The 27,445-nt window shown below is 37.2% G+C and overlaps 2 protein-coding genes across 4 annotated transcripts in view; one reads left to right on the top strand and one right to left on the bottom strand.

Annotated features, from left to right (window-relative positions):
- Positions 1-27,445, bottom strand: part of LOC123308932 (dopamine D2-like receptor) — a 285,090-nt gene that overhangs the window by 158,241 nt on the left and 99,404 nt on the right. The window contains exon 1 of one of the 2 annotated variants that reach the window (XM_044891749.1): positions 25,646-25,678. The exons of the other annotated variant lie outside the window; for it this stretch is intronic. Coding sequence (XP_044747684.1) covers positions 25,646-25,663 — 18 coding nt within the window. The 5' untranslated portion in view covers positions 25,664-25,678. Of the gene's footprint in view, positions 1-25,645; positions 25,679-27,445 lie in introns of those variants that run through there. 2 annotated transcript variants of the gene reach the window in all.
- Positions 1-27,445, top strand: part of LOC123308931 (transient receptor potential channel pyrexia-like) — a 78,363-nt gene that overhangs the window by 30,132 nt on the left and 20,786 nt on the right. For both annotated transcript variants that reach the window (XM_044891747.1, XM_044891746.1), the window contains 3 exons: positions 1,526-1,671; positions 17,840-18,124; positions 25,098-25,299. In XM_044891747.1, coding sequence (XP_044747682.1) covers positions 1,526-1,671; positions 17,840-18,124; positions 25,098-25,299 — 633 coding nt within the window. The remainder of the gene's footprint in view (positions 1-1,525; positions 1,672-17,839; positions 18,125-25,097; positions 25,300-27,445) is intronic.

Raw genomic sequence — 27,445 nt, 5'->3', positions numbered from 1 at the left:
CATTATTTTTCAAGAGCTACCAACTTTAATCTGGTCAAAGATTTTGGAGTGACGTTTCGACTAGCATCTTAAGGCCTATATACCTACCACAAGATCTCCGAATGCAGTTTTTCAAGAGAATCTATAGCTTAGCACATCCTGGAGTAAGGTCCATATTGAAGCTAGATGACAATGAAATTCGTTTGGCCTGGTATTCGAAATGATGTTCGGAAACATCTTGTATAGGATGTCAGAAGAACAAGATAACCAAGCAAACCAAATCTCAACTGATGAGATTTCCAGAGCATGATGAACACTTTAGCATTATCCACGTGGTCCCTTACTTACGTCTGAGGATAACATTTATTGCCTCGCGATGATTGATAGATTCACGAACTGGATGGAAATAGTACCATTAAGCAATATGACCGCTGAAACTGTCGCTAAAGCATTTTATAATAAATTGAATATCGAGATTTGGAGTGCCAATCACAGTGATTACAGAGAGAGGTCGTAAATTCAATTCTGAACTCTTCAGAACCTTGACGGATATTCATACAACTGCTTGCCATCCGCAGCGTAACGGTAAAATTGAGAGGCTGCATCGAACACTGAAAACTGCATCAAAAGCACATAATCGTGTTAAATGGACAGAAACCTTGCCAACTGTTCTGCTTCGTTTACGTGCATCCCTTCGTGAAGACTCAAAATGTTCGATTGCCCAGATGACCTATGGCAAGTCTACTCGTCTTCCTGGTGAATTTTTCGAAGATCAAAAAGTCCAAAAAAAACCAGATACTTTCGCCAATAACCTCCAGAAGTGCATGAGAACCTTGAAATCATTTGCTATAGAGCATAAATAATCACCAAGAATTTTTGTGCACAAAAACTTACACATGTTTTTGTTAAAGTTGATAGAGTAAAAAAATCTTTAGAATCTGCTTATGAAGGGCCATTCAAAGTTTCAGAACGTAGTGAAATGTATTTTTCCTTCGACATCAAAGGAAAGCCAGTCAACATATCGATTGATCGGCTTAAACCTGCTCTTATGTTGGAGTCTGAAGATGGTTCGTACGTAGTTGGACAGGATGATGCCTGAACCTGAATCTGCCGTCGGTGCTCAACCCTCAAGTTCTACCAAGATAGATAGAAGTGAACAAATGCCAACTAAAACTGTGATTACTCGTAGTGGTCAATCATTGAAATTTCCAACACGTTTTGTTGTAAAAGTTTAAGTGTTTTAGGATTATTATTATAATTTTCGTGACGACTTGGTCACTAGAAAAGGGGTAGTATTGGGGTAGTGTGCTGAAATATCGTAACTCTCGTAAAGGAATGTCAAAAAAAAAATACAAATACGGAAGTGGAAATAAAATTGTTTATCAAGAAAATAAGAAAATATCTGCCTGAGTGTTTCAAATCATTTCTTAACGTAGTACATGAGTAATTGTAATGTGGATACATTTTTGCAATACTTCTTCAAATTATCAGAGATACCTCATATATATATATATATATATAATGATTCAATATTCTTTTTTTATAGAGTCAGACGCACCAGATTGGGTTCTTCAAGTAATTAGTGTTCTCCTTCTATTTCTATGGATGGAGTTGATGAGTCTACTAGGAAGATTACCAGTGTTAGGCTACTATGCCATCATGTTCACCACTGTATTGAAAAATGTGCTGAAAGTATGTATCATTTCTTTTGTGAAATAACTCACTATCTACTCGTGAATTCTTCTTTTAAGAGACGAATTTTCTGGGAGTCATGAATGAACATGCTTTTCGAGGATGCTCTATAATAGAAACTTCCTCATCCTCAGCCTTAAGGCTCATCTATATGAGGAGAGTTTTCCTTCGATAACGATAACCGAAAATGATATAAAAGCGTTGAATCATGAAAAGAGTAGGTACTATATTGCGCTCGAATATAAATTAAACAGAATTAGTTGTTCATGACCACAGAGTAGTGAAAGTTTTTCCATTGTACTAAGAATTGCAAGCTATTCTTTGATATAATTTAAGTCTTTTTCTGCGAAGAGGTCGCATTGTCACGATATTATATGGGAGTAAACAGGGTATTCCCTAAAAACATGATAATATTTAAGTGGGTGATTCTCTGACTAATTTAAAAAAAAACCACCCATGAACGTATGTCCTGAAAGTCCCAACTTTTGAGATACAGCGTGATAAAATTTTGAAAAACAAAACAGCTCTTTGATAATAACTGAAATAATATTGCACACAGGGCCGCCGCCGCCCCGGCAAAATAAAATTTCACCGCCCCCGCAAAATGATATTTTGCCACCTTGCTAGGACTATATTGAGTATAAGTACATCAATCTTTATGGAATAACGTACAGCATGTTCAACATATAGATATTCAGAGATAAGTCTTTTTTATAAATTGATATACCTTAGTAAATGATAAATATAAAAAAAACATAAGAAAAAAAAGAATACAAAAGAGTGGGTTATATATCTACTAACTACGCCGGCGCCGGTATCATACATTAAAATATACACAGTGATACGTTTGAAAAATACAGATATGGAACTGACCTTCAATATGATTCAATTTGAAATTCTAAACTACACAGATAAAGAAATATATGAAAATCTACAACAGTCGCAATTCGTATAAACACGATATACTAATAAAGTATACTGTAAAGGGTTGATAGGTACTCTTGGTTCTCAAGTATTTTAAATTCCTCCCAAAAATTAACATTTCAAATTCAGATTGGCAAACAGAATATAAAAATTATTTCTGAATTATCCTGGAAGCCGTCCCAGAAACTATACAGTCTGTGACGTTTATCAAAGAGACGTACTGGCTAGAGAGCAAAAAAAGGAACAGTGAGTGGCCGCTGCGGTGGAGATATTCACAGGCTGACTTTGATAGTTATGTATTTATGAGTAGAATTCGGCATCTTTGATCGTTTTCCATCTGGCGGTATTCCCCTTGTTTCTGGTTGAAATGCATTTTTACTTGGTACATTGAGAAGAACATATGTGAATTGTTTGGCGACCAAGCGCAAAAAGCCGCCTTTGGATTTCACGCTAATAATTAATAATTTTCGTCTCTTCACTTTTGAAGAAAAAAAAATTTGGTGTGAAAAGTTGGTATCGTTTTATCAACTGATTTGCAGCCCCCAGAATGTGCCGCCCCGGCAGGGTGCCCGGTTTGCCGGTCCTGACGGCGGCCCTGATTGCACACATCTTTATAAAATTTTGTACATGTATTTTATGCATCAAGATACATTTTTGATTTACAGAAATTTCCATTCTCACTGGTAAAGACCAGTGGCGTCCGTATAGGTTTTGCATTGAATATTGAAAAATTGAAAAACTACTACGCCACTGCTTACTTTTCAAATAGGATACTTCAGGGTTAATTCTTCGAAAATCTGATTATATGGAAATATTTGTGCATCGACTGAAAGCAAATTAAGAGATTGGTTCCAAAATGAATGAGAGTCCGAAAAATATGTTTTCTTGCCAGATGCTTCGTTCTTGATTGAAATAATGCAATTGAAATTGCTTCTTACGCCGCAAATGTTATAACCCTGTATCTCGAAAGTTAAGACTTTTGGGACATTCATGCATGTTAAGTTTTTTTCTTAAAATGAGTCACAGAATCACCTCCTTGAATAAAATATTAGCAGCATATCAGTTATTCTATGACGACTGCACCAAAGTTTTTTCGAGGAACGATACAATGTTTTAAAACATAGACAGAACATTTCCGGAAGGAAATGTTTGGATAAAGAGTAAGTATGTGTATGCAAGATTTGGACGTCTTCATTTGAAAAAGGTCCTTGCTGTTATCTATGTTCTAAGTACTAAAATCATAAGGGAATACACAAGTTTCAATTTCTATACTCCATTCACTTTTATTTTAGCAGTCGGTTGGTCATGGAAATTTGACACATTTCACTCTGTATAGTACGAAAATGTGGAGTTATGACGCTTGTCAAAACATTTTTGGGTTTTAAATCAACGCTATGTTGCCCGTTCTACGTAATAGTTTCTGTTATTACGTATTTTATCACAATATCGAATCTCTTCGGAAAATATGTGACGAACGTAATTGAAGTTTATACAAACTGATTGAAGGCTTACCAAATCCAGTTATTTGCATGGAAAATACAAGAGATCAGTATAATATCAAAATATCATAATATGCACTAGCTGGAGGAAAGTGAATGTTCATAATCTTCTTCGGCTAAAGTTTGAATACGTTACATCAGTTGTAGATTTGCAAAATCAGCAGATCACCATATACTTTAGTGTCCTAGTTAAAGCTTCATTTATTGCCCACAATTTCAATTTTTGTAATTTTTTTATGAATTGCATGTAAACATATAGCACATCCAACAGCGTTTTTCGTTGATATCATTGATTCAAAACAATGTTTAGATGAAAACTAAGATCCTGATCACAAAACAAAACCATACTTTTGTTTTGTCGCTCAGGATGTTTGTTTTCTGATAGAAACAAAGTCCATATTGAAATTTAATGCAAGGAATAGTATTCGAATTTCGGGCCCCTCACAATTAAAAAACAGAAAAATGTTATTAAAAAGTTTTTCTGTATTGACAGTGCGTTTTTAGCGCCATCTCATTGTCACTCGTGTTTTCACTGGCCAAATGTAGTCGGTTTTTAGTACTTGCGATGTGAGGGCGTTTCCTATCTTTCTACTCTATAATCTTTGGTTATGACATTAACGCCATTTCATGACTGCCAACCTTACTCCGTTCTAGTTACAAAAACATGAGAAAATTATTTCATGGCCAACCGACTGATAAAATAAATGTGAATACAGTATAGTAACCATCTATATGTTACGACTAAAGATAGGTATGAGCATAAACTTAAGATTAGCCGGCTAAACTTAGGTTTATATTCGAGGACCGGCTTGAGTTCGATAAAGTATTCATCTGCGTCAGGGAGTTTCATCTGCTTTAGCCAGCTAGTGTGCATATTACTCAAAACGAAACGGCTAAAAATGTATGCGATGGACACGCGGAGGGGTGATGCCTTTTGAATGGTCGGATGGAAGAAGACGCACGCGGCCATGTTTTTGTTTTAATTTTTAGGATTGCAATATGCAAAATAGCATCGAATGCTATTGTATTGAGATTTTGTGAAATAACGCCCATTGGTCTTCAATTTAACATTCAATGAGTTTTTTTGATCTGTTTAGGAGATTAATGCTCTTCAAATCGAGCATAAGGTCTTTTAAATCAATTTTCCTAAAATTAGATAGGTGGCAATTTTCCACAGAACAATAGGAACGTGGATAGTCAATTGTTCTGTGAAAAACCAGAATATGACCTCACAAGAAAATGAAACATTAGACATTAGCTGAAGAGGTTCTTTTCTGTGAACAAAAGTATATTTTCCCTACCATACAATAATTAGGTTTATGGAAAAGTTTTCTACGAAATAGAAACGATAGTAGCAATTTCTCTCCAACCTCAATACTTTTGCAAAAAAGAACAACAAAAGCAATGAACATGAAAATAGTTGGAAACACTTTCTCTACCTGATTTTGTTAAATATTTATTCACAAGTCATTGAGCATACGGATTCCAAAATACGGCCTGTCGCCACCCTTGATGAATCGTCCCGGAGGATTCAAGTGCAGTCATCGTGAAGGTTATCAACCAAATACAAATCAAACAATATTGGGTACTGAAAAGTGAGGTTAGCCCCGATCACAGACAGGGATGGGTTGTGCCGATTCAACTCATCGATTGCAAAGATTCGGGTTTTTTGGGATCGGTTTATATGAAATTCATTTCAGTATGGTTTTTTAAGGCAAATCGGCCTGAAAAGATGGAACTCCTGTCCTGCTAGTTTACTATACTGAATAGAATGCTAACGCTAACCTAATGAGGACCATGGATGATTGAAAAATATGGATCCGCATTGTAGGCCCTAGGACCCTGAAGGTGCCAGGAACGAGGAGGACGAAGCGCGACGTCGAAAGTCGAAGAAACGCCTCTTTCATCTGACTATATACCTACAGGGTGACTAGTCACGTGAGGGACAACGGTTAAGTGGAGATAGAGGACCTCGAACTGAATGAGATTTTGGGTTTCAAATGTCCCAGAGGGGTATTCATTTCGGAGATATAGGGTGATTTATGAAAAAATGCTAAATCTATAAACTCCCTCATCTTCGTTAATATGGTAAATTTTTCGCTGATACTTCACAAGCTTGTTCCGACGGCATTCACCGTCAGCAGAAGAAAAAAATAGAAAAAATTTAAGGCCCGTATTCAAAAATTTCAATTTACTTGTCAGGTTAGCAATATCACACGGTATATGAGATAAAATAAATTCAAATAGCAATTTGTGAAGAGCGAAAAAAACTGATGAAAGATCTCTTTTTTGTTTGAATGGCACAAATGTTTTATTGTCTTTATGATATGTTGAAATCAGAATATAAGAATATTTTTATATTCTCATTATGAAAAATAATATTCCTGATAAAACAAGAACACTAAATACGACTCAAAGATAGTTGATAGTTAGGAAGGGGTTACATCTCACAGCGCCCTCAAGGTCTATTGTGCCCCCTAACAGAGCTGTTCTCACCTCACCACGCCCTGCACATCTCGCCAAAGATAAGTTTGGCTTACTTTAATTACTCCCAGAACTCCTGTTCATTCTACTTAACTGAAGAATGTGGAACAATAATGCACCTGGTATGTTTCTAACAAAATTTCCTCTTCATCAAACTAAGTATATTTTGTAAATTTTTTATGATATTAAACGATTAATTGATAAAATGAATTCCAAGATTTGAAGGAATATTTGAAGCCAGGCTCATTCTGGAGCCTCGAATTCAGTGTTTGTTTTATTAGGATTATTATTCTTCATAATGTGAATATAAAAAATATTGTAATATTCCGATTTCAGCATATCATAAAAACAATAGAACATTTGTGCCATTCGAACAAAATTCAGATCTTTTCTCACTTTTTCGCTCTTTTCACATTTTCATTTGAACTTATTTTATTTCATATACCGTGAGATATCTCTCAACTGACAAGTAAATTGAAATTTCTGAATACGGGCCTACAATTTTTTTTTCTTTTATATTTTTTTATGTGCGGACGTTGAATGCCTATAGGAACAAACTCGTGAAATATCAGCAAAAAATTTAACGAAGATGTGGGAATTCAAAAATTCAGCATTTTTTCATAAATCACCCTTATCTCCGAAACGAATACCCTTATGGGACATTCGAAACTCATATTAATTATCATTTAGTTGTAGGTCCTCTTTCTCCACTTAACTGTTGTCCCTTACGTCACGAGTCACCCTGTATATACTTTTCAATGCTTATTAATGGAAATATTGAAGCAATCAAGAAATAAATCATTTAATTATTGCACATTTTTAACCTTTTTCACTATGAGTAATTTTGTATGTTAAGCACCTAAGTTGCCAGTGATTTTTAGACATTTTACTCAATACCGTATGTTCAACACCAACTTGACAATGAAGGATAATGAAATGAATTGCACTACCCGAAATCTACACTATGATAAACTATAGAGAAACAGTCTATGCGGAACATTTGGTGCGGGCGGTTATCTCTCCAAGCGTTTCACATATTGCTATCTAAACGTAGAAATCGATTATCTTGTTTATTCCATTCACGAAGCAAATTGAAAAATAAAATTCGAGAGTGCAAGTGGGTGAGTAATGTGAGGAGAACAAGAGCCCCCTTTGTCAGGGACAAAGGTTGTGGGGAATTTCCCACAGTATCATCCATAAGGAAACAGCTCGATTTCTGGGTATTTTATTGGACAGAAAACTCTCATAGAGAGACCACATCCAATACACAAAGGGCGTCGTTGGAAGGCGACTCCAGGTATTGCGATATATATGCCATAATAACTGGGGAGCAGATCAGAATACAGCCCTCCTATTCTATACAAGCTTTGTCAGATCAAAGTAAGATTATGGTAGTATTGTGAATGGTAGTACGGCGGATCACCTATTGGATAGCTTGAACGTACTACAAAGGAAAGCTGTCAAATTATGAATAGGTTTTTTGAGAAGTACTCCTAATAACGCCGTTCAATCAGAATGCGTCGAAACCCCGTTGAAATTCAGAAGGCAACTGTTTGCGAGTAAATTCCTCCTCTCTAGACTTTCAGTGTCAAGTCCCCTCTTTGACAACTTACATGATCTTCATCTCAAAACTCTTACACATCGATTCTGGATTGTTAGAAAGGACCCCGTTATAACATCAGCATATTCCCTTATCTTGAAAAAAGTTAACTATCTCTATACAGCTGAAAAATCACTAATTTAAACATACTCTTATGAACTGCTATTCTCCACAACATCAGTACACATATACCGAAATTCAGTGAATTCTTTTCAAGTCAGGAATTTTTGCATATTATCCGTACACTCTATCGTGATAGCTATCCAATCTATACAGATTCATTCAAAACTGGGGATTCCGCAGTTGGGGCCTCAATCTACGACCCCTATCTAAATGAGTACTGTTCGTCTACTCTGCATCAACTTTTTCCGGGGAGCTGTTTGCCATCTTTTTAGCCTTGAATTATATCAAGACCAATATGACCAGAATAACAAATAAAAAATTCCTCATAGTAACGAACTCCCAAAATGTGCTACTATTCCTCAGAAACTCGAGGTTTGATTTTTCTTTCTTCTTAATCCACAAAGATATCGTAAGCATTTTGGAATTTCAATAACAAGAAGGCCTACAAATCCAGTTCCTATGCTAAGGGGCACGTCGGTATCGAGGGAAACGAACAAGCAGATCAATCTGTAAAAGCTGCTGTCAAAAATGAAGTAGAGCTCACAAAATGCACACATACTGACGTTTTCACAACAATCAAGGAAAAGATTAATGACGAGTGGCACAAGAGCTATCGATCTGATACAAAAGGTACACAAGTGCATACACTTCCGAAAACACCTTGGCTTAATGACCCCGAAGCCATAGATCGCAGGTTTGTCCGCACTATTTGTAGGCTCAGAAGTGGTCATGCCCACTGTCTCAAGGAAAACCTTCATTGTCTATGTGGCAAGCTAGGATCTCTCGACCACATATTATTCTCCTGCAGCAGACTCCATCAACAACAATTTGAACTGTCTTCTTTCTCTGAGTAGCATGGATGTCAATATGGTCATCTATAAACACACGATATCTCTTAACCCGAAATTATTGTAATGTGTTCATATTTGAATGAAACCTTTTAAAACAGAAATAACAGTTGTGATTCCCGTATGGTTGACCGACTGATAAAGACGTATCTGCACCAGTCTGTCTAAAATACTTGATTTCTACTGTGACAAAGTGTAGTGAAATAAACACAAAAGTGAAAGCCATTACCTAAACTCACTTCGATTGACCGCTTTAACTGTAAGTGTATTTGTTCTGATAATTTCCATCATTGCGAGCGAATAAATAAACAATAACAACGAAGAACAAAATTCGGAAACACCTTATCAGTAACCTGGTGCGCCTTATCAGTGCAACAGGTGCCCAGATGCTACTCTCCGACAGAACCGTATGATACGATACGACGTTTAATATGGAGGAAATAAATGCAATCCCAATGGATTCAGAAAATAATTCGACGGAAAACTCTGACTACAGGGTTTCCCAAACTTCACAAACTACTAGATCCTACTCATCAGTACTTAACCAACCTACAACAATTTTTCCTTCAAAGAAACAAGCAATAATTTTCCCCGCACTCGAAAACCTTAAGCTAGAAGATTACCTTATTGCCTTAGGCAACAAAATAAAACCAAGTAATATCATATTCTCATCTAGGATATCGAACAACAGAATTTGTATCTACTTATCAAAGGAAGAAATTGTCGACAACTTTATGGATACAAACCAAGGAACAATACAAATCGGTCAACAATCACTACAAGCGCGAAGGCTGATCACACCCAACGAGAGACTACTGATATCTAATGTTTGTCCCTCTATCCCACACAACATAATCGAAACAGAACTACAGAAATTGGGAATTAAACTGGTTTCACAAATAACTTTCCTAAGGATCGGTACACCCAACCCTGAGTTCAAGCATATTTTAAGTTTTCGTAGACAAGCCTATATTGCTCCTCTAGAACAAATTGAGATACCCGAATCAATAGTAGTGTCGCATGACCAAACATCATACCGTATTTTCCTGTCAATTGATCATACCTGCTTCCGTTGTAAACAAACAGGACATCTTGCAGCCAACTGCCCTGCAACAGAATCCCCCAACAACACACCAATCAATCAGAATGATTCCACCACGACTATCTCCACAAATATACCTCCTTCACGTCCAACAAAAGAACTACCGAAACCAGTGAGCCCCATCAAAGATACTCCGCAGCCACAGACTTCATCAAAACGACCATTATCCGATATAATCACCCCTCCTATTCAGACTGATGATAACGAAGCTAACACAAAACCAAACTTTGCACAAAAAACAACCAAAAAACCGAAAACATCTCAACCACCCGAACACTCAACACCTATAGAAGAACTGATGCGACCAGCCAAAATAGTGTTCGACCAAGAAGCATCCAGTTTTCCCTTGACCTACCAACAAATCTCCGATTTTTTCGAAAATGTATATGGATCACCAGACCCTTTGAGCGTTGCCAAAATTTATACATCTGACATACATGGTTTATTATACATACTGAACAAAATCTATCCTTGCTTCACGGATAGAAAGATGAAAACAAGATGCACAAAACTACAAAATAAAATAAAAAAACAATTGGATCTGGAAAAAACATCTGACAGTGACTCTTCACAAGAAACCCACTAAAACTAGCACGCTCAAATCTCTCCTACAATGGAATATCAATGGGTACTTTACCCATTTAGAAATGCTAAAACTCCTTATTTCAGACTTCACCCCGTCCATAATTTGTCTTCAGGAAACTCATTTCAGGGATAGCAATACCCACAGACTCCGGAACTTCACAGGCTTCTTTAAAAACCGAAGAAATTTACAACATGCTTGGGGTGGTGTAGCCACGTATATATCTAACAAGTTAGAGGCACAATACTACCCCAGTTATGAAATGGCGCCTAAAATCGGCGAACTGGTCTAAATTCACATCACACATTGAAGAGAAAACGGACGAACTCTTTGGGAATACACCAGATTCTGAAAACATCGATGAACTTGTCGACAAATTCACCAACATAATATTAGAGTCCGCCAACCTCCACGTCCAAAAGAAACAGATGGTAAGCGGACATCATCCGGTGCCATGGTGGACACCAGAATGTGATAAGGCTATCAAAGAATCCAAAAGTGCTTTCAACAAATTCAAAAGATCTAAAACCGAGGAGGATTGCATTGAATACAAACGACTCAGAGCTAGAGCTAGATTCATCATGAAAAAAAGCCGTAGGGAATCCTGGACCGAGTTCGCATCTAACATCAACAGTTCAACTCCAATAAGCGCTGTATGGAATAGTATCAAAAAAATCTCGGGAATAAAAGGCAACAAAAGAATATCTAATTTGATCTATAAAAACAAAACTATATCTCGAACTGCTGACATGGCCGAAGCACTAGCATTCAATTACCAACGACACTCTCAAAGTAGTAACTACCCAAAAGAATTTATAAATATCAAGAGAAAAGAAGAAAACAACCCAGTGGAATTTGATACTGACCAAGAATCTCCAATCAATGCCCAAATCACTATGCAAGAACTCAATGATTCTCTGAGCGGTACAAAAAAATTCTTGTGCAGGACCAGATGACATACCTGTCTTATTCCTTAAAAACCTTCCAGAAAATGCCAAAGAAATGTTGGTCAGAATATACAACACCATCTGGACAACCAATGTCTTTCCCGAAGCCTGGCGGAAATGTGAAGTCATTCCAATACACAAAATCGGAAAATCAAAAATCCTTCCTGAATCTTACAGACCAATCTCTCTATCATGCACCATGAGCAAATTAATGGAGAAGATTATTAATAGAAGACTTATGTGGACGTTGGAACATAAAAACCTCATAATTCCCGAGCAAAGTGGGTTTCGTAAGAATCGATCAACACTGGATAATTTGATCGACCTCGAATCAGAAGTTCACGAGGCCTTCGCCAACAAACAACACTGTATAGCCATATTTTTTGATATAACTAGAGCCTATGACACCGTCTGGCGACATAAAATACTCAAGACATTGGAAAACTACAACATCAAAGGCAACATACTCAGATACATTGCAAACTTCCTTAAAGAACGAACATTTCATGTAAAATTAGATGGGTACCAATCGAGATCAAAAATCCAAGAAAACGGCATCCCACAAGGATCCCCTATAAGCGTTACCCTATTCCTACTCATAATTAATAGCATTCTACTAGATTGCAAACCACCTGTGAAAGCAAGACTATTCGCAGATGACTTGGTTATAATTTCCAGAGGAAAAAACCAACACACAACACGAAGATACCTACAAGATATCCTCAAAGGCTTGGAAAAATGGTCACTCGAATCAGGACTGCAATTTTCCTCTTCAAAAACCAAATGTGTGTTCTTCGCCCGGAAACCTCTAGATAATCCTCCCTCACTCACGTTACATGGAAATCCTATAGAATATGTCAAGAGCATTAAATTCCTCGGTATGATATTCGATGAAAAACTGAACTGGAAACTCCATGTTTCACACTTGAAAAAGTCCTGTCAAAACGGATTGAATCTTATGAAGTCCATAGCAGGTAAAGACTGGGGAGCAGACTTTACCATGCTTATAAGAATATACAAAGCACTCATAAGGTCAAAACTCGATTACGGTGCCATCGTTTACGACTCAGCGAAGAAGACTGTAACGAAAGATTTGGAAACAATACAAAACCATGCACTCAGAATCTCTTTGGGAGCATACCGTACTAGTCCAGTCAGCAGTATCCAATGTGAAGCTGGAGAACCATCCTTAGCATCACGAAGACAGTTCCTCACCATCAAATATGCTATGTCAGTTTCATCGAATCCATCAAATCCAGTTCTCCATAACGTAATAGCTAATCGTTTCAAAACTACATACCTTGGAAATCCCAGAACTGATCCACCATTTTATGAAAGACTGAACAAATACCTATCAAAATACAACACCTCTATCCCAACTATGATCAAGACATCGAATCCTCACGATGCACCACCCTGGATAGTCCCTCTCCCTGAATGTGACTGTAAGCTCACCTACATCAAAAAAACAGAAATTAACCATGATACTATTAGAAGAATTTTCAATGACCACTTGTAAACATACCAAGATTACAAACATATATATACAGATGCATCTAAGACAGAACAAGGAGTTGGAGCTGCATTCACCACAGACGACCACGAAAGCATTTTCAGATTACCCCAAACAGCAACAGTATTCACTGGTGAACTATACGCTATATGGAGAGCACTAAAATTCTGCAACGATGAAAACCTTCGACAATGCGTCATAATCACCGACTCCCTCAGCTCATTACAGGCCACGCAAGATCTCTACACTAACCATCCAATTTTGACAAGGATTAAAAAAGAACTAGAAAGGGCAAATACCAACGCAGCGAAAATAAAATTTTTGTGGACTCCATCACACACAGGAATCCGAGGTAATGAGCGAGCCGACTATCTAGCTAAAACTGCCACAACCAACGTAGACGCTACACTTGTTCCATATAACATACAAACAGATCTGACACCTCTTCTGAAAGAAACCCAGAAGAAACTGTGGCAAGCAGAATGGAACTCATCTACTACCAAGTTGGCAGAAGTAAAAAACTTCATTGAACCACATAAAAACATTCCGAAAATTAGGAGACACCAAGTGATACTAAGTAGACTTCGGATCGGTCATACCAGACTAACACACGAACACCTCATAACCCGGACCCAAGAAGCTTTCTGTGACACGTGTAACGTGAAACAAACTGTAAAACACATATTTTGTGAATGTCCAAGATACCACGAAGAAAGAACAAGAAATTTCATTGCAGGTTCTCTGAAAGACATTTTGGTGGAAAAGTGTGAAGTTAATAATATTATAAAATTTCTCAGAAGTGTACAAATTGACAAACTTATATAATTAATAATATTAATATGTACCACTCCATCGCTAATAACCCTTGTGGTTGAAGCGAAATTTCTAAAATAAAAAAAAAAAAAAAAAAAAATAACAGTTGTCAATAAATAATCATCTAATGTGGAAGTAATTAAAAAGCTTCAAGTGAATCAGCCTCTTATTAAATACTACTCACATATTAAGATCCATATATAACATGGTGGCAGTTTGGTAAATGTGCGCTTGAAGTTGAAGAATTGACCTAATTCTGAACTACTGCGAATAAAAGAATAAAAGCTAGTAGGAAGGAAACATTGGTATTTTGGAGTAATATAGTGAAAAACAAGAGCTAGGACATTCTAGTTGTGTCTGTTAGACTTCGTTGTTATCCAAAAAAGAAAAAAAAAACATGGCAGAAAACGGAAGAGCACCTGAAGCATTTAACTTCAATAGTGGTAATGTTGCTGACAATTAGCGTCTTTGGAAGCAGCAGTTCAACCTATATCTACTTGCAATTGCAAAAGTGGACAAAACAGATGAAGTGAAAATAGCTATTCTACTCAACTTAGGTGATGAAGGTTTTAAAATATATAATACTTTCGAGTATGCAAGTGAAGAGGTTTCAACTAAACTCGTGACTATTCTCAATAAGTTTGATGAGTATTGCAATTCTATAAAAAATCTCTTCTATGAACATTTCAAGTTTTTCAAGAGAGATCAGTTATCCGGAGAAACCATCGATCAGTTCAAATCCGTGTTGCGCCAGCTTGCATCCACTTGCGAATTCAAAGAAAAAGACGTTCTGATGAGAGATAGAATCGTTCTAGGAATAAAAGACGCCAGAATACAGGAAAAACTTCTACAGAGCCCGAATCTTGAATTGAAAAATGCAATAGATATATGCAGATCTATGGAAAGCAGTGTAGCGAAACAGAAGGAAATCTCCCAGGAATCAGGGTGCGTTCATGAAGTTGGAAAATGGCATTCGAGTGATAGTTCATACAGGTATCGAAGGTATTCACAAAATGAAAGACCTTCATACAGCGGTGCTCAACATTTTGAAAGTCAAGGTTCTTAAGATGAACTCGCTCAATCAAAAGGTAAAAACACTCATTTTAAATGTTCATGATGTGGCCAACAGCATGATAGAGATAAATGCCCAGCTTTTCACAGAATATGCAGTTTTTGCAAAAAAAAAGGGACACTATAGTAAATTTTGCCGCAATGTAGCAAATGTTCATGAAATAATAGAAAGCTCTGATAGTGATGAAGATAATTATGCTTTTGAGTATAGTTCTGATCATGTCGTTTGGTCTGTTTCTGATTCAGTTGGTCACGAAATTAGTGAGAATGGTATATCTCCAGATCAAAACAAAACACGTGCAATTCTTGAAATGAAACCCCCAGCAAATAGAAGAATTACAAAGTTTTTTTGGGAATGATAGTGTATCTTTCAAAATTCATCCCAAATTTGTCACAAACTAGCTCATTACGGAAATTGTTGAGTGATAAAATTGAGTGGCAACGGACTAGTCAAGAAGATCGTTGTTTCAATGGCTTGAAAGATTCAGTTTCCTCTGCCACGACCTTGTCTTATTTCGATCCTTCAAAGAAAACAACTATATCAGTGGATGCCAGGCCATACGGCTTAAGAGCAACTATAAGTCAGAATAATAAGCCTATTGAGTTTGCCTCTGTATCCCTCACTCCAACCCAACAGAGATATAACCATATTGACAAAGAACTGCTTGCAATAGTATTTGGATAAGACAGGTTTCATTACTATTAGTATGGTTGTAATTTCACAATAAAAAGTGACCATAACCCCCTTTTAGGACTTCTCAAAAAACCACTCGATGAACTTTCTCCTAGAATTCAGAGGTTAGTAATCATGATAAATCTCTCAATTTGAATAATCGGTTACCACCATCTGTTATAGACCAAAATCCAGAAGTGGTACCCGCTTCCTCTGAAGTTAGAACAAGATATAGAAGATTGATAAAACGTCCATCCAGATTTAATCTTTAAGTATATTTTCTCTTAAAGTTTCTTGTTTAATTTAAGTTTCACTTTATTTCATTTTTTGAATAGAAAGAGCATGTAATGTATTCATATTTGGATAAAACCTGTTAAGATCGGAAATGATAGTTGTCAATAAAAAATCATCAATGTGGAAGTATGTAATTAAAAAGCTTCAAGTGAATCAGCCTCTTATTAAATACTACCTACATATTAAGATCCACACATAACAATTATAACCCAACCAACTCTGTTTTTGTACTTGTATTCACCTCTTTTCCGAGGCTCAGTGTTGTATGTATATCAAGAGCAAAAGTCGCCATGATGGACCTCCTGGCGCGTTGTATAGAGATACAAGTCTTTCTTCCTCTCCTGAGTATTAGAAGGGTTATACTGCTCCGTTTTCTTCAAAAAAATTCTGCTGGTCAGTGACTAACGTCAAGACCATCCTAGAGAAAAAAAACATAGAGAATGTGCCGCCATCGAAGAAGAGTAGCGGTAGACCGGTTTCGCTCTTAGATGAGCTCATCAGTAACGTATATCACAACCAATAATGCTGGATATACATATAAAGCAGAGCACCTTTTAATGAGAGCCAGTAGCCGCATCAAAGTACTAAACGAATCATTGCGACCCCTGACGTAAGTAAATGGTTCATAATTTTTTGTTATCTTCTTTTCGTTCGATTCAACAATTCCATTAAAAAGTATAATTTTTCCTTTTATTAAGATACAACGGATGAATTTTGTTCAACATTCAAAAATTTTCGGGGACTGCATTTTCATTTTCAATTGATTTGTTGATATACAGTGTCATGAGTCATCAAAATTTTAAACTAAAGTTTTTGGAGCTGTGAGCACGTTGTAGTTTCGACTATTCAATACCACCATCATCAATACCTGCAAGTAAGCAAATTGGAAGAAACTCAAAACAGATTATATTATTCTCACAAAAATCATTTTCAAACCACGACACGTGTTTTGCTTACTCGTTTTTGTGAAAATTATATAATCTGCGAATAATTGGAAGGAACTTAATCTTTCTGTGGCGTGGTTGGAATAATAAACTTTGACGTTATTTAACTCGTCAGCTAATGCAAAAAAACTCCATCATCGAAGTTATGGTGACATAAAATAGAGGGCTACAACACTGCAAGTGTTATGAAGTAGTCATTCGGGAATTATCTTATTCATATGTTCCGTAGTCATTGACAAAGTAGAGGGAAACTATATTCCGAAAGGCAAACAAAAATGAAAAAGAGCAATCCATTATCACCTGCAAACATAGGATAATTCTTCGAGTATTGTGAGAAACGTGAAATCCTTCATTGTAAACCACGATTCAGCATCTATTCTTATGACCCACGTCAAATCGCCGGTACCAAATAAAACAGCCTATATAGCTTCTGAAATAGGCATTATGGACCCTATTACAAGGTTATTCTTAATCGTTTGAGCATCCTATACTCGAAGTTGAGCTGTTACTATATTTAACTATGTACAGAATCATTGCGACAAAAAAGAAATGGTTTTTATCATGAGAAACCCAAAAGCCATTTCGATCTGTTCAGCTCAAAACAATGTTATACATTGTGCTCCAAAACCTGAGATCACAACGCCATTACCGAGTTCTGAACCTAACAATAAAAATAAAAATGTAAAATGTAATATGTACTTTCATATCGAAGAAAAATATTTTTAACTACTTATGTTGTTTCAATTTCAGGTACTGTCAATCTTCATCTGTCTACTTCTTGGGTTCGCTTTGAGCTTCAGCATCCAGTTCCATAATTCTCCTGAATTTTCCAATCCTTGGAAAGCACTGGTGAAAACAACCGTGATGATGGCGGGTGAATTCGAATATTCCGACCTGTATTCTAACACTGATTCGGACAACATTTACGCCCTTATACTCTCTAGGTTTCTCTTTCTGATGTTCATAGTACTCAACAGTATCGTCCTCATGAACTTGATGATAGCTTTAGCTGCCAGTGACATACAAACTCTACAAGTAAGTTTTGACTCTACAAGTGAGTTTTGACTATTTATTGACTTGTTTTATTCATTCATATGAGGGGTCCGTAGCTAAAGTGAACCCAAGTCCAAAAATTTCAGTTTTACAGCTTAAGTTTCCGCAAGACAGCGTTAGGTCAGGCGCAAATAGGAACGCAGATAAGTGAGGTGACGCAGCGTAAGTTTTTGTAAAACATAGAAAAGAACAAAACCGCGCAAATAAAGCGTGACAGTGACTTGTCAGATAGTACGTGCAGCGCAGTTCTATTTAAACCTGGCCTTAATGAAGGAGGGCGCATTTGCTCCAAAAGAGTGATTTCAATATGTACACCAGCAATAGTACAACAAGCTTACGTGTCGACACTAATTTCCTTTTTCCCTCTTGTCCCTTTGAGTCGTGTAGTTGGAAATTGGTACCACAGATGATCGATTTCCACTGTATGAACATTGTGTTGCCACGGAAAGTTTCGGGTGTAAAAAGATTGCCGACAAAGTCTAATCAAATCCGACATCGATATGTTGTCGATTCTTCGTTGTACCACTGCAGGTCATATAGAGATAAAAGCTAATGACAGAGCTGATAGCTCCGAAAATTGATAAACCAGATCATTTGCACTTATTTCAAAAAGCGTTTTTTTCACTTCTAACATTTACCATATTTTTCCTATTTGGCGTGCGAATAACTCATTATACGAAACTTTTTCTGCTGAGGAGGTCGGGGATAGGTTGTTATCATGTGGGACCGCGAAGTAATTATCTTAATGTTGCTCTATTGGTTCCACACTACCATATTTTGGCGGTTGTGTCCCACAAATACGTCAGGTACTAGTGGAAAAATTAGTATTCCTTCTACTGTGAATAATAAACTCTCGCTCTGCAAGAAACCTTGTAAACCGTGATTAGTGATCCTAAGGATCTAGGTATTACCCCAGATAAGAAGCTTCCATGGAACTCCCATGTGGACAGAGTCATCCACAAAGCCAGGCCCTCCCTATGGGCCTGTCAAAGGATTTGTGGAAAAACTTGAGGAATAGCGCCGAAGCAGTTCTGCTCGCTATACATCACGGTGATTAGGCCAATAATCACCTATGGCTGCATCGCCTGGTGGTCCTGCACATAATGCACTCAAACCCAAAACAAACTTTAGAGAACGGCATGCCTCATGATTTCAGGGGTATTCCGATCTACTCCAACCGTATCCATGGAGATCCTATTAGACCTACCTCCTCTGCAGATTCTTATCCAGGTAGTGGCAAGGCTAGCAACTCACAGGCTCCACCACCATACCATAAATGAGCCTGACAAACTAATTTTCGTGCCCAATCGGCTCGTAGCCAAACTGGAGGCGGACGAGGTGATGAACATGAGAACTGATAATCACAAAAACCATCACGGACGAAACATTCAGTTCTCTGATTCCAAGCAGAGATGAATGGCTCTGTTACAAGAAATTCTATCTACGAGGACCTGATTGGTTAACTGGTGGCACCAGAACTAAACAGGGTTTTGCAGCCGGAGTATACAGTCGTAGACCGCTGACCGAACTCAGTGCCAGTGTGGGCTAGTCGGCGAAAGCATTTCAGGCGAAAATCTTCGCCATTAATTTGGGCGCGAACCATCTTCTTGGCATGGGTTGGACGGGTAGGTCAATAATAATCCTAACGGATAGCCAAGCTGCCATTGAATCTCTTGCAGCTGACAAATGCAATTCGAAACAGGTATTTAGGTATTTGAATGCAGATTTAAACCCTTCGTAATGGAAAGTCTCAACAGACTGCCACTGATTTGGGTACCTGGACACTCAGGCTTCAAAGTCAACGGATTATCGGATTCTCTTGCCAGAGAAGGCGCAACCTCATCGCTTATCAATCCGGAACCAACTATTTTCAATTCCTTCTTCAGGGAACGGAACAATAGCAGGATAAGGCAGAAGGTCCTGGAATACTGACGCAAACGAGGAACCGGAGGTCCAGGAGGACTGCACAGAGCTTTTCCAGTACCTCCCAGCCCATGCACAACTCAAATGCTAAACATACTCAGCATCGCCAAAGAACCAATCTGTAGACTCTGCTTAGAGGAGGACGAAACGATTGAGCATATCCTCTGTGACTGCCCGGCGGCAGACAGGGTCAGACTTGGAGTCTTTGGTTCTCCCAAGCTGAACATAGACTATAGAGGCACTCAAGAATTAATCCCCCTCCATCATGTCTTTTTTGAGTATGATGGGACTAGGGGGAGAGTTCTAACTCTATTATCTTGCTTGTGTGCTACAAGACCGCTTTGGTCACGGTAGCCGGTTTGGTTGGTCCGACCAACACATGCAGCAATCAGTAATCGGTAATCAATCAATGCCTTGAACTCTTCTGAACTAGGCGGTGCCGCTCAAACCCTAGAACAAAAAAAAGCAGCATTGGACAAGGTAAATGAATAATTAATGCTTTATTAGGTAGATGAACAAGGAAACAAGGGAAAGAAATTCAACGTAACATTGGTTGAACGATGGAAATACTTTTTTCCGGACAAGAAGTTCAACGAGAAACACTTGATAGTTCAAATCAGGAATATAAAAACTCGCAAGCAACTCTTTCCTGATGGACTTGAAGCAATGAAGGAAGATGCAGCTCAAAACTAACGTAAGTCGTTAGTTTGGAAATAAATAAATACACTGAAGAAGCATACTTCCGAAACGAGACAGCAGTAAAATGATATGGAAGACGACCGAATCTGATAGATGGTCTCGAAATTTTTGGTAGAGGCCAACAATAACTGGAGGCAAAACTAGGGTTGGTGAGGAAGTGGAGCGGTGACATTGGAATGAGATTTGGGCTGGATAAATGTACAACAGTTGATGTTAGGAAAGGGTATATAATATTGACAGATGGGCAAGTATTACCAACCTCAGAAATAGTAAAGTGGCATAAACGTCTGGGGGAAATATGAAATAAGACAAATATAGAACAAGGAGTGTGCCCAAAAATTTCATTAAAAGGGTAAAAAAGGTTCTGAGCTTCAGCTTACAGGCAATACCGGCATTGGCATATACCGCTGGAGTACTTACCCGGTTTCGGATAGATCTGGAGCGACCCAATAAAATAATAAGGACCATATTGACACAGGTTTGTCTTCCTTCATCCGAATTCTGCCGTAATTAGGCTATAGTATACTTTATAGTCTAAGATCCCACTGCCGAATTACTACGTTCATTACGTACAGAGATAAACACACATTTTCACATACGTTTATGGATAGGAGAATACACTGATAACACCGCAGCCTGTCAAAAGTGGCCGCAAGTAATTTTAATTAAATTAATGTTAATCAATATTCCAAAAATAATTTCGTTCACTCCGTTTTGAAATAAAATATCATCCACATCATAACAATGCATGTAAAGAATACTAAAATCCATAGCTGCCGTTGCACACTCGGTCGCAACTACCTCGCAGCCAGGTGTAAGCAGGTAACATTTCAATGTATTTCTACGTTCATGACGTACACGGATGTTTTTGATATCAAAGTAAAGCTAATTTTTTATCGAATAGGATGATGTATGGGTGCCTGTGAAAAAATAGCCGCAAGTTATGTCTGCCATCTGTTAAAATAGCGAGATATCCGAAATAAAGTAAGAGAGTTAGACTCATTTCGCACCATCGGGTTCTTACCCGATGTGCCGAATTATACCTACTGATATTATGGGATCTTTCACACATGTTCCGGTTTAGTTTCGCACTGGGAAACAACCAGATTGCACTTTCGGCGGCGCTTATCGCCACGAGATTCGAGAGCTTGATGTGCCCACCGTACGGATAAAACCCGATGAATAATTTTTCATTCGGTTGTTTTCCGGTAAAAACCCGACGTTAAAAACCCGTGGTGTGAAAGGGATCTTAGGGTTCTCAACAGTGCATCTGAATTATTCGTATATTATAACCACGTGTTGGAGCTCGTTGTACACAACGCTGTTGATATTATTTATGTAATCACCCTTTGTCGGGCGCTATACGAATATTGAGAGTTCGAGCGCAATGCATATAATAGATTCTAATAAGAATAAGGTCCAAATAAATTAATAACCACTGTTTAAAGTTTAGTGCGGAGAATAAATGGTTGGCTTCTTCTGGATGGTGCCCTGAAACCAACATGGTTTCTGAGAAGTTCAACTCCGATACAAGTAGAAAATGTATTATGTAATTGGGCTAACCCATTTTCAGATGATGAAAAAAACTCTGATTGCGACGACGATAGTGACAACAGCAGCGTGAAAGTGAAAGCAGCGAGGAATCGGACTTGGACTAAAAAATGTAATACACTGATATAAAATTAAACTTGATTCAAGAGACTTATTTTGAAGAAACACGAAAAAAAATTCTTCAGATTTAATTACATTTGTACTTGATGAATAAATTATTTTTTATTATAAAATAAATCTCCGTTAAGTCGGCTGGCATCCACCATCCTCATCTAACAAGTGGCGTTGCGCGCCATCTCTTTCACTTTATTTCAGATATCTCGCTATTTTAACAGATGGCAGACCTAACTTGCGGCCATTTCTTCACAGGCAGCCATACATCATCCTAATCGAAAAAAAATAGCTTTAATTTGATATCAAAAACATCCGTGTACGTCGTGAACGTAGAAATACATCGAAATGTTACCTGCTTACACCTGGCTGCGAGGTAGGTGCGGCCGAGAGTGCTACGGCAGCTATGGATTTTAGTATTCTTTACATGCATTGCTATGATGTGGATGATATTTTATTTCAAAACGGAGTGAACGAAATTTCTCTTGGAATATTGATTAACATTAATTTAATTAAAATTACTTGCGGCCACTTTTGACAGGCTGCGGTGTTATCAGTGTATTCTCCTATCCATAAACGTATGTAAAAATGTGTGTTTGTCTCTGTACGTAATGAACGTAGTAATTCTGCAGCGGGATCTCGTACTATTACCGATCCTTGAACACTTTGGAAGACGCCTACCTGAAAGAGGAAAGTCGAATCAGAACTAATCTTCTGCAGAATAACTTACCGGTCTTCAATGCGTAGCTAGCCAACGCTATCCTCCTTCCACGCTGATAGGGATCTATGACGGGCAGGATCTTGAAAAAAAAATTTAGAACAATTGGCGATCCAAGCCTGTGTATGGACTTCACCCCGTGCCTGCCTTTTTTTCCAATTTAGTTGGTTTTTCATGAGAAAAGAAGTTGGAACTTCAGTGTCTATGAAACTTTTTTTCACAATCATTATTCGACGGTTATTCAACATATTTCGATGAAAATAGCGACAGGGTTACACCGGCGATTCAATTCTTCATATATTGCAAAAATTTTCATAGGGTATATAGCAAGATTACGCTGAAATTCAGGAATAACTGAAAATTATTCAATATTCCTTATATTACCTCCCGCGTGGTAATTTCCATTTTTCAACTATATCAGTTCGTAATTCAGGCTATTGCTCAAAGATGTGGCACATTTTCGTATTTTTTGGTAGCAACCGTAAAGCAACCAATGTCGATCAGCTTGATCTCGAATCGTATATACCACTTCCACTTAATAGACATGACATATTCGTTTGGAATGAACAGAAAAAGACGGCAATTATTCTAGATTTTACGATGCCATTAGGCTCCTTTCACGGTTTTCACCGTCCGTTTTTTCACCATCGGATTTTTATCCGATTTCCAGAGTTGAAATAATGGGATCTCTCACACGTTTTCAGGTTCACTTTCGTGCTGATCGCCGTGAGATTCCAGAGCTGGCTTTGCGCGCCGTACGCATAAAACTCAATTAATAATTTTTCATCCAGTTTGCAGGTAAAAATTTTTAACACGTGGTGTGAACGGGGCCTTGCACCAAAACCTTGCTCTGAAGCCACTTAAGTTGTATCTGTAAATGGTAGCAACTCAGTTTTTTGCGTGAAGATATCATGCCCGAATAGGTTACGATAGATAATAGGAGAGTGATGCTGAGATGAACATTTTGAGTACAGCAATTATTTTGTTAGGAACCGAAAATTGGCTCATGTCTCCCTAACCAATGGGAGAGTTGAACAGGGGGCGAGAGAGACTAGACCATAAGTTTGTTTATCAGGAAAAACGTTGAGAGAAAACAATTTCCAATGACCAACGATATTCTATGTCACGGTTTTCATCATCAGATATATCAGCGTATGAAATACATATTTTCTTACTCATTTCTGAGATGTTTTTTACTTTTTTGAACCTTTGTATATTGTTTATATTTTTTTCTATTATCCAATTTTCTTTTTTTTAAGCAAAATATTATCTAAGCTCAGTGTGGGAATCTTGGATCACTGATTATGTCTCCCGACCATAGCATGGGTCAAGTCTCCGGCACTCCCTTTTAGTCTAGTCAACAGATGTTTTCTTGAAACTTTTACAACTATTATTAAAATGCTCATCGTTTGTAAAACGATATTAATCAATGAAAGCAATAAAACTAAATTACACCACGTACCTATTAAACTTTTCAGACAGTGTAAGAAACAAAAATTATTCAATTTCTTACTTCCTAACAACAAAATCACGTTCAACCCTCTCACTCTCGAACTGTTCTGATTGCGGTCAAAATGAAGCTATTTACGATACCGGTAGCGCGTAATTTGAATTGAAATATTTGAGATGGTTCAAGTCTCCTACCTGAGCATGTCTCCCGGATTCCCCCTACTTCTTATAAGAGCCCCTCAAAAAGGAACTCAAGAACTTTTGTTTTTGTATTAATTTCGAAAAATGTTTTCTAAAAAGTGTGTTTTAACATAATATCCACAGTACTCAAACGTATCGGATAATGAAAACCCCATAAAAATTAGTGGTTTCTGAAGTAAGATATTCATTTTCTCCTTTTGAACTGACCACTTAAACTTCATATCTCACTCATCAATATCTTATAAATATATTGATGAGTAATCATGAGTATCATTAGCGTTGTATAAATGAGTATTATTTTAGGTGCAAAGTCATGCAAGGAAGATGAAAAAGCAAGCCTATTTCTTGTACCATATGGAAAAATTACTGCTCTGCAAACAACTTACTGCCAGTTATGTTCCAAGCTTAATTGCTAGATTCCTACGATCCAGAAGACGTGTCAAAACGAGATATGAGTTCACTAAATCTATGAGACACTCAAGATATCTTCCAACTACACTTATAGGTGAGTTAATTTTGATTGAAGATAACTGGATATAATGAAGGAAAATGATAATGGACCCTGTAGGTAGAGTATCTCTACCAAAACTTAGGGGTATATAGGGGAAATTGCCTTTCAGAATAGTTAAAAACGATCATTGTATTGTTCATTAATTCATTTCATTTTCGTCGAGATATGTGTGTTGCTCTGACGGGGTCAAATGAAACCGAAACTGTTGTCAGCATCTACTCTTTCTCGACGGAATAGTATTTCTATCAAACCTTTTTTTTTATAACGTAGCATATGTTGATTTTCAATCAACAGATCTTATGTGTCTGAATTAATTTCGATTATTATTCACCTGCCTTACTGTGGAGGCGATATCCATTTTATGATTTCTTATTCAGGTTACGTTCGGAATAACATATTACTCAAGGAACTCGCGTTAGGAGGATCTCTAAGATATCTCACGTAGAAGTCTGTATTCCCCGGGAATGACCTCCCAGAATAATAATCTGGAAATCGACTGTAGTATTGATGCAAGCTGAATATTGAAACTTACTTATATTTCTCGATTAATTCCAGTAATAATAAATTATCCAAATAAGTAGAAAGGAGCTACTTAGAACTACAAATATAGCCCATTTAGGCAAGTCGAAAATTTTGCATCGAGAAGGGCAAATCACTGTTCTAGGGTCTTCCCTCTTCGATATGGTGCATATTTTCTTGAAATTCGGACAAAGTTTTTCATTCGCTTCAGATTCAGTAGTCTTACTGGGAACGCAGCCACTGATATAGGAGCTTTTCTCAACTGGCGGACATGTTGATGTTAACTCATTTATTTCCCGTATAGCTTGTCTCACTCTTTCATTCAAATCTTCGCAGTCGCATTCTTGAGTTGGGGTGGAACCTGAACATGCCATTTCTAAGAGATGTACTATGTATTTATCTGAAATTTGGTTTTCATCATATAATTAGAAGGTTTTCAACTGTATTCCACTTGAATCGTTATTCAGTGTGAGCCAAAAAGATATAGAAAGGTGGCGCAATTCAGTTGTATTCAGAAAGTGTAATTACGTATGGGGCGGCAGGGTCAAGCTGGCAGAAATGGATTCGTTAGCCGATGCATAGCATAGACAGTTGGGTAAAGTTATACAAAAGATATAATTATTCAAAATAATTCAAACGTTGTTTATCTGATGAATGAATCACTGGAACACGAGTTAGTGGATGGTAAATGAATTATTCAAATTTATATTTTTTATATTGATTACGCCAATGCGCCCTAGAGTATGGTGTGTGGACCCTGAGTGCTTCTGATCTCCTATTGCGCCTCCTTTTCATGTCTTCTTGGTGTGAAACACTGAAAGTTTGTACATAATAAAAAACGTATACAGGGGGTTTCATAAAACTTCGATTGTCCGATCAACGATTTGACAGTAACTCGATTTCTAAAGGAAAATCACTAAAATCTTTTCATTTCTGAATATATTGAAGAAGTAGCAATTGAGAATAACATTATAATTTGATTCGAAAATGATTATGACTGAATTAACCATTGAAAACGAATTGACGTCTATTCGTCAATCAAACGTTGATTTTCCGATCAAGCTTTATGAAACCCGGGGTTAATATTACAATAATTAATTTCAGTCGAAAAGTGATATGTATCTTTTTCGTTCCTTTTGAATATTTTGGGCTTGAAAAAGGAAAATGTCCTCTAATATCTAGTATTAGATTATTGTAAATCACCTATGGCTAAAAGGTCTTCGATGCCTATTATAGAAGGTGTATTCATTTGGTCCATATTTTCAAAAAGCCATAACTTTAGAACTAGTGAGTATTATTTTACAATTTTAAAGAGAATTTATGACCTACACATCCTCATCGCGACTAGTAGGGGAAAGTGGGTGAATTGGGAACACTTAATTTCAAGCGCTGAAAAATTATAAAAAAAATCAATAAAAATATAAAACTTTCATTAAAAAATGAACTCTGCTCATTTATGTACTAATCGGAAACAAAAAACTATAAAAAATCAACGTTTTCTGAAAAATATCAACGAAAACAAAAAATACTATCGTTTCTATTTACCCGACACCCTACGGGGTAATTGTGAACAGTCCCATGGCAAATAAAAATGAAATGGGATAATTAGAAATGGCACATA

Source organism: Coccinella septempunctata, chromosome 3 (assembly GCF_907165205.1).
Source record: "Coccinella septempunctata chromosome 3, icCocSept1.1, whole genome shotgun sequence".
NCBI lineage: Eukaryota > Metazoa > Arthropoda > Insecta > Coleoptera > Coccinellidae > Coccinella > Coccinella septempunctata.
This window is presented reverse-complemented; position numbering and strand designations above follow the sequence as displayed.